General features: G+C 43.4%; 1 protein-coding gene across 2 annotated transcripts in view; it reads left to right on the top strand.

Moving 5' to 3' along the window:
- The window catches only part of BMPR2 (bone morphogenetic protein receptor type 2), a 284,386-nt gene that overhangs the window by 106,727 nt on the left and 162,268 nt on the right, over positions 1-15,391 (top strand). For both annotated transcript variants that reach the window (XM_040441941.1, XM_040441940.1), the window contains exons 2-3: positions 3,090-3,263; positions 7,036-7,212. In XM_040441941.1, the coding sequence (XP_040297875.1) occupies positions 3,090-3,263; positions 7,036-7,212 (351 nt within the window). The remainder of the gene's footprint in view (positions 1-3,089; positions 3,264-7,035; positions 7,213-15,391) is intronic.

The following is a 15,391-nucleotide window of genomic DNA, read 5'->3' as shown; positions in this document are numbered from 1 at the left end:
TCAAGGTTGTGTAGATTGTATTATTTTCCCTTATAACATGGTTATAAGGGAAAATAATAGCATTCTGAATACAGAATGCATAGTACAATAGGGCTGGAGGGGTTAAAAAAATATAAATAATAATTTAACTCACCTTAATCCACTTGTTCGCGCAGCCGGCATCTCTTCTGTCTTGTTCTGTGAGGAATAGGACCTTTGATGACGTCACTACGCTCATCACATGGTCCGTCACATGATCTTTTTTACCATGGTGATAGATCATGTGACGGACCATGTGATGAACGTAGTGACGACATCAAAGGTCCTATTCCTCACAAAACAAGACAGAAGAGATGCCGGCTGCGCGAACAAGTGGATTAAGGCGAGTTAAATTATTATTATTTTTTAACCCCAACCAGCTCTATTGTACTATGCATTCTGTATTCAGAATGCTATTATTTTCCCTTATAACCATGTTATAAGGGAAAATAATAAAGATCGGGTCCCCATCCCGATCGTTTCCTAGCAACCGTGCGTGAAAATCGTACCGCATCCGCACTTGCTTTCGGATGCTTGCGATTTTCACGCAGCCCCATTCACTTCTATGGGGCCTGCGTTGCGTGAAAAACGCACAAAATAGAGCTTGCTGCGATTTTCACGCAACGCACAAGTGATGCGTGAAAATCACCGCTCATGTGCACAGCCCCATAGAAATGAATGGGTCCGGATTCAGTGCGGGTGCAATGCGTTCAACTCACGCATTGCACCCGCGCGGAAAACTCGCCCGTGTGAAAGGGTCCTTAGTGTGCACAGCACAGTGTCTGACTATGGCTCACTTTATTTAAAGGATCAAGTATAAACTATTTTTTTTTATGAGGACCATGTGTCTTGTTGGACCTAGAAGTTTACATAATTGTCTCTTTCATTTTGTCTTGATGAGACATCTGCCTGTACTCCTATCTGCTGTCAGTTAGAGTCCATAGAAACTCATAGGTAGTTTATAAGTGTTGAATATCGTAACGAGCATTGCAAAATCTTTGCCTGCAAAAATGTGTAATTCAAAATCTCATGCATCACCTAATTCTCAATCATCAAACTAACCATAAAATCTTTTTTTTTTTAATAAAGGAAACATATTGTGTAAGATAAAATAAGTCATCCTCTGCGATCCTCTGCTACCTCCATTCTGAGACTTCCCAGTCCCCTGCCTCTCACTACTTCCTGGTCACTCTCAACACAGTAAAGGTGAAGCTGGGACTCACCCCAGCCAACATCAGGTAAAGCTGGGACTCACCCCAGCCAACATCAGGTGAAGCTGGGACTCACCCCAGCCAACATCAGGTGAAGCTGGGACTCACCCCAGCCAACATCAGGTGAAGCTGGGACTCACCCCAGCCAACATCAGGTGAAGCTGGGACTCACCCCAGCCAACATCAGGTGAAGCTGGGACTCAACCCAGCCAACATCAGGTGAAGCTGGGACTCACCCCAGCCAACATCAGGTGAAGCTGGGACTCACCCCAGCCAACATCAGGTGAAGCTGGGACTCACCCCAGCCAACATCAGGTGAAGCTGGGACTCAACCCAGCCAACATCAGGTGAAGCTGGGACTCACCCCATCCAACATCAGGTGAAGCTGGGACTCACCCCAGCCAACATCAGGTGAAGCTGGGACTCACCCCAGCCAACATCAGGTGAAGCTGGGACTCACCCCAGCCAACATCAGGTGAAGCTGGGACTCAACCCAGCCAACATCAGGTGAAGCTGGGACTCACCCCAGCCAACATCAGGTGAAGCTGGGACTCACCCCAGCCAACATCAGGTGAAGCTGGGACTCACCCCAGCCAACATCAGGTGAAGCTGGGACTCAACCCAGCCAACATCAGGTGAAGCTGGGACTCACCCCAGCCAACATCAGGTGAAGCTGGGACTCACCCCAGCCAACATCAGGTGAAGCTGGGTCTCGCCACAACCAACATCAGTTGAAACTGGGACTTGCCCTTGCCAACATCACTTGTTGAAGCGTGGACTGGCCCCAGCCAATGATTAGCTGAGCTGTCAGATTTCCAGTCAAGAGGGACATGGAAGAAGAGACCTGCCAGGGACCTGGGAAGCATCAGAATGGGAGTAATGGGGGATAGCTGAGGTATTACGTCTGTTACTACATTACAGCATCAAGAACCTTTTTTCTTAAATATAAAAATAATTAAATTAGTCAAACTCTTTTATACTAGTGGCTATTTCATACCCCCTGTGCTGTGACATAGTCCATAAACATTAGAGATTTGCAGACAATATAATCTTGGGTTGCTGGAAAATCTTCCCAATACCTTATGCTCGCACCTAGAGAATTAGCATGCATGTTAGAAGTTTTTTTTTTTGCGGGACTTGCCTACTGATGACCTATCCTTACGATAAGTCATCAATATCAGATCAGATAGGATTTAGTGGCGGTAACCAGACATGGCCACTCAGCCTACCGAGCTGTGTATTTCCGGTTCCTTGTTCCGGTGCCTGGCTCCAGTGCTCCAACTAGTAAAAGCAGTGGGATCCTAGGGATAGATCATCAATAAGTAAATTCTGGAAAACTGAACATGTCCAAGAAATGAGAGGGAACTTCTCTTACATTTATTGATATAGTACTTGTTTTTCAAAAGGACATATGTTTTAATAACTGTGATGCCTAACTGGGTTGACACAAAAAGGTATGCAAAAACATGCATAGCTATGTGAAAGTGTTTATTTTCTGGACTTTCATAAGCATTTTGCGGGCTCCTAACCGAGGGTCCATAAAATACGGAAGTGGTCCGTGTGCCATCTGCTTTTTTTTGCGGACCCATTGACGCATCTGTATATTCATTCTGCAAATGATAGAACATATCCTATACTCGTCCGCAAAATAGAGACCGCAAACCCACTGAAGTCAATGGGGCCACAAAAGAAATGTAGATGGCACAAGGACCGCTTTCCGTATTTGCGGATCAGTGATTTGTGGACTGCAAAATACTTACGGTCATGTGCATAAGGCCTAATTTTCAGTTAATATATGGCAACCTTATATTTTATTATAAAAATTGTAAATTAACCTGTCCTCTGGCCCTTTTCTTGCAGCTGCTCACAATGAAGAGCGTTTGTGTGCCTACAAAGATCCTAACCACTTGGAACATGGGGTCAGTGAAAACCAGATCTCCCCAGAGAATGGCACAGTGGAATGTTCTAAGGGCAATACCTGCTTTGGATTATGGGAAAAAACAAGAGATGGTGAAATCAATCTTGTCAAACAAGGTAAGTAAAATGGAATTTATTAATTTACAACTACATACTGTACATACTGGATAAAGCATCATTCACATCTGCAGTTACATGACATACATGACATATTTTATTATTAATAGTGTTATTATCAATGGCATTCTCTTTAAAAAGGCCAGAATTTTTAAAGGAATGTCACATGCAAAGAGAATGAGGAAGCAACAAACTCAGTGGTATCATAGCAAAGACTCACAGATCCTATATAGGTCTTATTATGCACACTACCGTATCTGTTTTGCGGTCTGCAAATCGTAGATCCACAAAACATGGTTCACGGTAGTGTGTGCATGCCACCATTTTTTTGAAGACTCTTCTAGAAATGTCCTATCCTTGTCGCAGAACGGACATACGGATGTGGACAGCACATGGTTTGCTCTATACAATTTTTGCATTGAAATGAATCGGTCATGTGCATGAGGCCTTCGAAAAATTTGCCCTTAGTTGATGCCTAATATCAAATTAAAGGGGTTTTCCCAGGATTTTTATAATGATGACCTATCCTCAAGATACCAGATCAGTCATCAATACCAGATCAGCCGAGGTCCAACACCCGGCACCCCCGCCGATCAGCTGGTTGAAGAGAAGGCGCGCTCCGTGCGAATGCTGCCTTCCCTTCATTGTTTACCTGCTCGCCGTTGACATTGGAGCGGTGAGAAGGTGTAATTACAAGCCATCCCATTTACTTCAATGGGATGGCTCGTTCCTATGCACTTGAATAGGAAGGAGCCATCCCATAGAAGTGAATGGAACGGCTTGTAATTACACCTGCTCACCTCTGCGATGTTAATGGTGAGCCGGTAAACAATGAAAAGAAGGCTGCGCTGGCACGGCTTTATCAACCAGCTGATGGGTGGGGGTGCCGGGTGTCGGACCCCCGCTGATCTGATATGGATTACAGCTAATTTGCTAAAGTAAAAAAAAAGTTAAAAAAAATGACTATAACACATCATTAAACAGCACACCGTTCCAGTGCGGATGATATGGTGGGCCCCAACGGTTTTGTTTACTCGTCCTGCAGTGATGATATCATATACACTGCGTGCAGAATTATTAGGCAAATGAGTATTTTGACCACATCATCCTCTTTATGCATGTTGTCTTACTCCAAGCTGTATAGGCTCGAAAGCCTACTACCAATTAAGCATATTAGGTGATGTGCATCTCTGTAATGAGAAGGGGTGTGGTCTAATGACATCAACACCCTATATTAGGTGTGCATAATTATTAGGCAACTTCCTTTCCTTTGGCAAAATGGGTCAAAAGAAGGACTTGACAGGCTCAGAAAAGTCAAAAATAGTGAGATATCTTGCAGAGGGATGCAGCACTCTTAAAATTGCAAAGCTTCTGAAGCGTGATCATCGAACAATCAAGCGTTTCATTCAAAATAGTCAACAGGGTCGCAAGAAGCGTGTGGAAAAACCAAGGCGCAAAATAACTGCCCATGAACTGAGAAAAGTCAAGCGTGCAGCTGCCAAGATGCCACTTGCCACCAGTTTGGCCATATTTCAGAGCTGCAACATCACTGAAGTGCCCAAAAGCACAAGGTGTGCAATACTCAGAGACATGGCCAAGGTAAGAAAGGCTGAAAGACGACCACCACTGAACAAGACACACAAGCTGAAACGTCAAGACTGGGCCAAGAAATATCTCAAGACTGATTTTTCTAAGGTTTTATGGACTGATGAAATGAGAGTGAGTCTTGATGGGCCAGATGGATGGGCCCGTGGCTGGATTGGTAAAGGGCAGAGAGCTCCAGTCCGACTCAGACGCCAGCAAGGTGGAGGTGGAGTACTGGTTTGGGCTGGTATCATCAAAGATGAGCTTGTGGGGCCTTTTCGGGTTGAGGATGGAGTCAAGCTTAACTCCCAGTCCTACTGCAAGTTTCTGGAAGACACCTTTTTCAAGCAGTGGTACAGGAAGAAGTCTGCATCCTTCAAGAAAAACATGATTTTCATGCAGGACAATGCTCCATCACACGCGTCCAAGTACTCCACAGCGTGGCTGGCAAGAAAGGGTATAAAAGAAGAAAATCTAATGACATGGCCTCCTTGTTCACCTGATCTGAACCCCATTGAGAACCTGTGGTCCATCATCAAATGTGAGATTTACAAGGAGGGAAAACAGTACACCTCTCTGAACAGTGTCTGGGAGGCTGTGGTTGCTGCTGCACGCAATGTTGATGGTGAACAGATCAAAACACTGACAGAATCCATGGATGGCAGGCTTTTGAGTGTCCTTGCAAAGAAAGGTGGCTATATTGGTCACTGATTTGTTTTTGTTTTGTTTTTGAATGTCAGAAATGTATATTTGTGAATGTTGAGATGTTATATTGGTTTCACTGGTAAAAATAAATAATTGAAATGGGTATATATTTGTTTTTTGTTAAGTTGCCTAATAATTATGCACAGTAATAGTCACCTGCACACACAGATATCCCCCTAAAATAGCTAAAACTAAAAACAAACTAAAAACTACTTCCAAAAATATTCAGCTTTGATATTAATGAGTTTTTTGGGTTCATTGAGAACATGGTTGTTGTTCAATAATAAAATTAATCCTCAAAAATACAACTTGCCTAATAATTCTGCACTCCCTGTACATCTACATGACCATTGCCTTACATGCTAACTACAAATGGATGAATGGCATGTCATTGGTGGAGTAAACAAAGATCTTTGAGGACCACCGGAGCTTCAATGCTGGAACAGTGGGGGATCTAGCATGTGAATTTTGTTGATTTTTATTTTTAATCACAGCAGCTGCTGTTACGGGCATTTCACAAGGCCCAATGCAAAGTAAACGGGTGACATTCCACTTTTTTCATCCCACTTTCACTTTGTGTATCGTTGGCAGCTCTTCCCATATACAGAGGGTAATATGCTGCTGACAGGGAATGATTTTAGGTCACAAATGAGAGATGCAATCATCTGACAATGAACATCTTGCTGTTTGTCAAATGATTGACAGCACCATAAAACAGCCCAGTTTTCTGGAACAAGCATTTGTGCAAACGTTTATTCCGATCATTGTCCCAATCCTTGGCAGTATAAAATGGTCCTAGGTCCTGTAAAAAAAATATTCAGGACCCATTTACATGGGCCGATACAAAGGGTGATAATTGGGAACGAACTGTTTGTTCCCAGTCATTGCCCACTCATTTATCTGCATTAGAAATCGCCCCTCTATGTAGGGATGAATGATTGTTCATCCCATAGAGCAGGGATGGCCAACCTGTGGCTCTCCAGCTGTTGCAAAACTACAACTCCCAGCATGCTCAGACTGCCTACAGCTATCTGCCTACAGCAGGGCATGGTGGGAACTGTAGTTTTACAACAGCTGGAGAGCCGCAGGTTGGCCATTCCTGCCATAGAGCTTCATTGTTTGTTAGCAGCACATCCCCGTTTATCCAGGATGATATGCTGCCAACAAGCGATGATGTTATGTGCTCGTTAAATGTGTGCATCCCACGACAAGCAATTGTTTTGCTCATTTGTCAGGTTATTGTGACACATTTACTATTTATTATTGTGAACGAGTGTTCATAGGAGTGTTTGTCCCCAAAAATTTGCATAATGATCTTCCAATATCAGTGGACCCTAGGCTAACTACTGGACAACTCTATTAAGTAAAGAGCTGTTCACAGAAGTAGCACCTATCACATGTTTTAAGAGTTACTCCAATAGGGCTCTGAGAATCAAATTAGATATGTTTACTCAGGATCTTAATTTACTGTCAAATCCTTTAGGTTGCTGGTCATACACAGGTGACCCACATGACTGTCACCATGAAGAATGCATAGCCAATAGCAACCCATCACTCCAAAATGGGACTTATCGCTTCTGTTGCTGTAGTACAGATATGTGCAATGTCAACTTCACAGAGAACTTCACATCACCAGATCCTCCAGATACAACACCCATCAGTAAGTAAAAAGCTTTATTTGCCACTGAGTGCTGGATTCATGTGTGAGACCAGATAACTATCTGCATACTAGGCAATACATTCATTAGGAGGGGGTGCGACATCCGGGACCCCTGCCGATCAGCTGTTTGAGTAGGAACCTGCACTTCTGTGAGCTCCGCTGCCTCTCACAGCTCACCAAGCACAGCGCCAGACATTCTATAGTGGCTATGCTTGCTATGGCAGCTCAACCCCATTCACTTCAATAAGGCTGAGCTGTTCCTAGGCCACATGACTAATGAATGTGTCGTGACTCGGCCTAGGAAAATCTAGAGAAGGATGTAGCGCTACTGCGAGCACCTCTGCCTTCTCAAACAGCTGATTGGTGGGGGTCCCAGGTATTGGACCCCTTTAAGATTTTCATATGTTCCACTGATCTCTGTGCAGAAATGACCACTCAGTTGTCTGCTTCTTAGATGCAAACCAATGTGACCCTTTTGACTGCCTGGTTGGCATTTTAGGGTATGGCCACACATTCAGTCGTATCTGTCCATTATACTTTCTCTACTTTTATGATCCACTCCTGATTTTGGTTTCCAAAACTGCAACAGAAACCCTGACCATGTGGCCATACCCTTAGAAAACTATACCTTTTGAGTCCCCTTTTCTGGGGAGCTGCCATTGATGTAGACAGGTTGTGACCTCAAGAATTGGCCCACACTGTGGTTGTTGGGTGGATGCACAGGAACTTGTATAACTCAGTAGAGCGTGAAGAGACTTATCTATTCTTTAGATCTATATGGCAGAGCTTTGTTATGGTGCATCATGTTGTTGTTTCCTACCGGTGTCTTCCCCAAACAGCCCGTCCAAGCTAAAAACCAAAATTGGTACTTCGCTTTTACTCCTGACTCCAGCTGTAGATAATGATGCCAATTTTCCGTTTGTAGATCCCCATTGTGCAAGTGCTGTTGTCTATCACTTTTCTGTTCTACCTACTGGAAGGTGGAATCAAAAGAAGTAAAGCAGTATAGCACTGTCACCTCCTAAAGGGGTACTCTGGAACTTTATTATTGATGACCTATCCTACGGATAGGTCATCAGTATCAGAAAAGTGGGCACCATACTCCTGGAACCCCACCAATCAGTTATTCACCTGTTCACTTGAATGGGACTGAGTTGCAGTAACCTGGTACACCTACTACACAGTATATGGAGCCATACTTGGTTCTGGCACACTGCAGCTCCTACAAACAGTTGATTGGTGGGTTGCCATAAGTCAGGCCCCTGCCGAGCTGATATTAATAATCTAGATCATCAAAATTACAGCCACATATTTGGCTCCATTTGGAAAGAAAAGCACCTAAAATATTTACAAGGGAGCCAGAAGACCACCCCAATGATTAACTATAATAGGATACTTGTCTTTTCCTTATTGGAGTTTCTCTCTAACTTTGCCTGCACTATGTTTAATTGAAATAAATGCTAATATGTTAAATACTGTATAACATTACTTGACCATCCCAAAAAATGCCATCAAATGTTAATTTAAACCTTGAGATATTGTAAATAATTTTTCTGCCCTGACTCATCATATTACACATTCCAGTCCTGTAATACGCACAGTCAACTATGATTTATGAATAGGTTCTGTCTACATTCTGGGTTTGCCAAAGCCTTGTAGGTTCTCTAAAGCACTATTGTATACTTTTCCACTCTTTACAAAACTACGCATGAAGTCATTGCTCCACATTTCCTAATGTGAGTATGACAAATCTTTGTTATAACATGCACTAAAATCTGGCGAATTTCTGATGCATAATGACGCATCACCTATTTATGAATTTGCAAAGAATACTCCACTGCACCTCCATTAACCCCCTTTATGACCAAGCACTATACATTTATGCCGCTTGGTGCGCCATATGGCATGTACTTAAATTGCAGGAGCTTAATCCTGTGCCATATAGCAGGAGCAGGTCGGGTGACTGGCTGTCACTGACATCCGGGGACCACGAGGAGAAGACAGAAGAGGATTTTATCATTTCTGTCCTCTCCTTTCATTGGTGCATAGCGCTCAATGAGTTCTATGCAGTGAATGAAGGGAGCTGCTATGTGTCTCGGGGATACGAGAACTGCAGGGTTTTAGCAGACCCTGATCAGCTATGCCTGTGTAGAATGCCCCTCACAGGGGCTGTTTTTCCCTGTTAAGCCTCATGCAGACGTCTGTGGAACACGGTCCGTAAGATACCGGACTGGCATTGCAGGAGCGCACGGCGTCATAGCAACCTTTACTGGAGCTCCTATGGATGCCCCAGTTACAATGGAAATGTTGCAAAATGCAAAAAAAAAATGTCCCCCAGAGTTGTTTTAATGACTTCTTAGGTGATATGTTATGTGCCAAAAAAAATAATAATGTAAAAATCTAATAAAATACAAATAAAATAGAAAATAAAATACAAACAACCCACTACAACTGACATCATAGCCATTACCACCCATTTACGCAAAACTATATATTTTATATATCAAAATGAAATACGAAACACAAAACAGGGAACTCATTTTAATAATTTATTTTGGTCTCAGTTTGCATATTTAAAGGACAAAGAGCTATGTTTTTTTATAATTACTATTTGACATTTTTGCACAGTTTTCCCTAAATAAAACTAAAAAGAGAAAAAAATTGTAAAAACGTGTTAATAAAAAGCCCAGTGTGTCAAGTAAAAAAAATTATTTTGGTAGTCCGAAACATAAAAAAAAGTTACAACTGTTAAACCATCACATCAAAATTACAAAAAGTGACCAGGCTTCTTCAGCCTGCTCATTAAGGGGTTAATGAGAGGCATGGCTTAGCTGGGAAATGCATTTAGTTTAGTGCAAGGGCGTTTCTCAAGATGCAACAACATGAACCCTGTGATAGATTTGGTTCATTTTAGACTGAGGGACATTTATTGATTTATGCCACTGTTAGGGCATTAAACATTCACAAACTATGAGTTGGGCCATAATTTGCAACTTTTTGAGCTTCTTGACACTTTTCTAAAGTGGCGGGAATGGGACATAGTGGGAGGGGTGGAGCCTAGCATGAACAATGGATTTGCTATAATTTACCCCAAAAACTAATGTAAATTATAGCTCAAGCAGCTGGCGTAGATTTGAGTTTCTGGCGCTTGAAGTGCCAGAGATGCACCTAATGTATTAAGAGCCATCTGCCTCCTAATAAATTAGGTGCATCTTACTCCAGAGCCCAGGGGATCAAGATTGGCATATGGGAATGCCAGTCTAGATAAATGTTCATTGCTTACAATGTCTACATTTTAGACAGGATAAATTAATCTGCCCTCTGTTTTTCAGTATTTACCTATAACCACACAGATGTGAAATAAAGTCAGTTCACAGTCTAAATACTTGAAAAGTGCTATTGTAGTCCAAGACATCAGTCTGGACAAGGCTAATAAGGCTACTTTCACACCTGCGTTAGGTGCGGATCCGTCTGGTATCTGCACAGACGGATCCGCACCTATAATGCAAACAATTGTATCCGTTCATAACGGATCCGTTTGCATTACCATGAACATTACCATGTTCATGATAATGCAAACGGATCCGTTTTGACTTACACTAAAAGTCAATGGGAGGCGGATCCGTTTTCAATTGCACCAATTGTGTCAGTGAAAACGGATCCGTCCCCATTGACTTTCATTGTAAGTCAGGACGGATCCGTTTGGCTCCGCATCGTCAGGCGTTTTTGTGTCCGCCTCCAGAGCGGAATGGAGACAGAACGGAGCCAAACTGATGCATTCTGAACGGATCCTTATCCATTCAGAATGTATTGGGGCTAAACTGATCCGTTTTGGGCCGCTTGTGAGAGCCCTGAAACGGATCTCACAAGTGGACCCAGAAACGGAAGTGTGAAAGTAGCCTTAATAGAAACATTAATGTTCTTGTTCAACATTTTTGTGGCTTGGATTACTGAAGCCTTAGGCCTCATGCACACGACCGTATTTTGTTTCCGTGTCCGATCAGTTTTTTTTGCGGATAGGATGCGGACACATTCATTTCAATGGGTCCGCAAAAAACGCGGACAGCACACCGTGTGCTGTCCGCATCAGTATGTCCGTTCCGTTGCTCCGCAAAAAAAATAGTGCATGTCCTATTTTTTTCTAGTTTGCGGACAAGGATAGGCATTATTACAATGGATCCGCAAAAAAAACGAATGCCATACGGAACGTCATCCGTTTTTTTTTGCGGATCTGCAATTTGCGGGCCGCAAAACACATACGGTCGTGTGCATGTAGCCTTAAAGGAAACAATAGCGAAAAGAGAAGTTGCTCAGCTTATCATCTTCTATATGATAATCAAGGGACCATACAACATAAATTCCAGGAGATATTTACTGACAGCAGTATGATCATAACCATACAAAGACGTTTTACCATAGTAAAAGTACTAGAATATCATGTCGCTTTGAATTTCTTTTCTTTTTGGGAAAGCTGGAAGATAATATTTTCACTGTTAAGGCCTCATGCACGCGGCCCGCAAACAGCAGGTCCCCAATATGCGGGCACCGGCCGGGTGCTCCCTGCATCACAGATGCGGACCCATTCACTTGAATGGGTTCGCAATCCGGAGCTGTAGTGAGGAACGGAGTGCTTCCGTGGTGTTTGTCCGTGCCTCCGCACCGCAAAAAAAAAAATCATGTTCTATTTTTTTGCGGTAGGATCACGGACCCATTCTAGTTGAATAGGTCTCGATCCGTCCCGGCCGCTGCACGGACATTGCCCGTGCATTAGGGACCACAAATTGCGGTCCCTAATGCACGGAACGGCCGCACAACAGCCGTATGCATGAGGCCTTAGGGTCCCGCAATCGTCAGATTATTTTCCAGACTATTACATAGCAATACAATGATACAGCCACAATGTCCACAATGCAGCACAGGCAGGTAAATTCACCATTTTGAGCTCTTAATGACATATTGTTTCTTGCTTTTACAAAACATAAGGCCTCATGCACACGACCGTTGTTGTGTACCGTTCCGCAAAATGGGGTTCCGGTGTTCCGTGATCCGTTTTGTTTCCGTGTGTCTTCCTTTATTTTTGGAGGACCACCAGACATAAAGGAATGTAAAAAAAAGTCTAAGACAGGTTTGCCATGCAAATGATAGGAAAAAAAACGGACGCAGATGACAATCTTGTGTGCCTCCGCGTTTTTTAGCGGTCCCATTGACTTGAATGGGTCCGCAAACCGTTTTCCGCGAAAATAATAGGACAGGTTATATCTTTTTGACGGACTGGAACCACGGATCACGGACGCGGATGGCAAACGGTGCATTAGCCGAGTTTTCAACGGACCCATTGATGGGTCCGCAGAAAATCACGAAAAACGGCGCAACGGACACGGAATAAAAACAATGGTCGTGTGCATGAGGCCTAAATAAGTGAGAAACAGCCAAACAGTATTTTTTGGGGGGGAAAAAGAATAACTTCTATTTTTCATACAGTTGCTGGTAATTTATGGATTTTGGAATATTCCTTTAATAGTTGACAACCAGATGATCATTCAGCCAACAGCTATCTCTCCTGACTCCCCCATACATATACCGTACACATTTAGTTCTGCGGAGCGTGAATGTATTTTTAAGCAGAGACAGGAGAAAGCCGCTGCCAGACGGTGGCTTATCTCCCAGGAGAGCAAAAGGATTCGGCAAAATAATTCATCCAATAATTCTCCCAGGGGTTCAGCTGACAATACACTAACATATGCGGTTATGCTTAGTTATTCTGCCATACTCAGCAGGAATAGGGCTGGACCTGCCCCTTCTGAGGAAGGAGCTGTGTAGTCTGATTGCATCAGCCTTTGAGTCTGGCCTTGGCAGCCGAGGTGTGAGGAGCTGCATAGGTTTGTGCAGTGTGAGGCCACTACAAAGGGCCCTACATGCTGAGGACAAGTGCCAAACTTCTGAAAGAAAGAGAACAAATATTCATAGATTATTTAGGACTATAACAGACAGTGTGTCTCTGATTTTGGACTTTGGATTTTTTTGTTTGTAGAAGGTTATATTGCTTCAGCGCCCACCACACTTTGAAAACGGATTGGTCATCTGATCTAAGATCTGCACCCTTCAAACCGAGAATCAAAGAAAGCGTTAATAAGAATGGAATTGTATGGCTTTAGTCAATTTCACCTCTGGGATCTGCTTGGACCTGCAGCATGGGCGACCTATAATAAAGGAGATCACACTGCACAAGCGCGGCCACCTCATTCACTCAAGCACTGGCTCAGCTATTTCTAACAGTCACTTAGCAGTGAATGGAGAGGTTGTCATGCATGCATGATGCATTCTCTATTTACCTCTATGGACTTCCAAAATTAGCCAAGCACTCTCGCTTGGCTATTTTTGAAACTCCCAAATGTAGTGCACTCTCCTTCGCTTCAGGGGCACCCTCCTGTCATCAATGTCTGAGATGGGCATGACCCTTTCAATATTGATTACTAGAGATGAGCAAATTTCACAAAAATTCAATTTGGCCGATTCGCAGAATTTTTCAGAAAAATTCGATACCAATTTATTTGTGGCGAATCGCGTTAAAAAACAGCTATTTCCTGGTTGCAGAGAGCCTTTATAGTGGTGTAAAACACTGGTGCCTTGCAGTAACACGCATAGGGAGTCTGCTGTGGTAGTGAAACAATACTGTGAGTCAGTATGCAGCCAGCCAGTAGCGCAGGGGCAACACGTGAGGTGCACGGTGGACCGATGAGGGGCCAAATAATAACACACAGTTCATCAGTTTACTCACGGTTAGCAGAAAGCCTCCCTGGGCTGGAAGCACAGTGTTGAGGTGGACAGCACAAAATCCTTCGGGGCACACTCTGTGTAGGGAAGCATCAGCCAAGATGGTGGTTGAGGTGCCCTTGATGTTAGGGGTGCTTAGGGTGCTTGTTGCGGCTGAGTCCCTTGATGGTTCTTGTCGTGACGCCAGTACAGTTAATGGTGGTACAACCAATAGTGATACTAATGAGGTAGACAGTGGTAAAATGCAACTCACAACTTTTACTTTTGATGTCTTTGGTTGCACCAGTACAAAAATGCAGTTTCTTGATGGTACAGAGTTGATTCTGCAAATCCACTGTTTCTAGGCTTTTCAGGTTTTAGTTTGAAGCAGGGGGTTAGGTGTACCTGGTTCCTTTTGATGTGTGGGATCCTATTCCTTATCCTTTCCCTACAAGCTGAATATTTAGACAGGAAAACTCAACTGTCTCTCAGAAGCATGGTGTGGCTGCCGGAAGCTATAAATCCTCCACCATGCAAAGGTGTCTGTGGCCCTCAATAATGGCTCTTATCACCGATGATTCCTTAGGAAAGCTTGTTTCTTTTCCAGGGAGGCAAACTCTTCTCCTACTGGTCAGGGATGCAAGTCTATAGTCTGGCCACAGAAGGAAAACGCTCTTCTGCGCCTCACATCTAAGTATCACCTCCTAGCGAAGTTGGCTCCACTCACTAATCTGTGTCATGGAGTCTTCACCCTACATTTTCTCCCACTAATCTGATCTGACCTCCTCAGATCTGCTCTCTTCTGAACTACATTTTTCCAACTGCCTACTCCTAGTCTCAACTGACTAACTAGGCCTAACCTAGGTATAAATAAGACCTGAACTATATCCCCATCTAGTGGTGGGATGTATAAATTACACCTAATCTGCCTGGCAACAGGTATTTTGCAGATACATAAATACAAAATCATACATTACAACCTAATACTGTTGACAAGGTAAAAAGTGCTTTTAAGCAGTGCCCACACACACGTAGTGGGACGCTGCAAGTATGACATGCAGATGAGAGGTGTCGCACGTAGAATCACTGCACACTTCACTTATTTGGGCAGTTACGGGGCCAAAACTGACCAAATAACTCAAGTGTGAACTCAGCCTTACAGGTCAATGTTAGCGTCTAGAAGAAGCAGACTCCATTTACACCGTCGGCAGCTGATTCCACATAGATGTCTACAGAACCTGTTCTATTAAACGCTTATACAAGTAGAGCCCCCCGACAGAGTGGAGAGGGTGTCAGCAGTAAGTTTGTGTTGACGTCACTGATTATTTTGCCCTTTCTCTGATCCGTCAGAACAATAATCCACAAAAAATGGATCCTGTCTGTGGAGCATCCGCCTTCACTCGGTCAACATTTGGTCAGTAATCCA

The sequence above is a fragment of the Bufo bufo genome, chromosome 7, assembly GCF_905171765.1.
Source record: "Bufo bufo chromosome 7, aBufBuf1.1, whole genome shotgun sequence".
Classification (NCBI taxonomy): Eukaryota; Metazoa; Chordata; class Amphibia; order Anura; family Bufonidae; genus Bufo; species Bufo bufo.
This window is presented reverse-complemented; position numbering and strand designations above follow the sequence as displayed.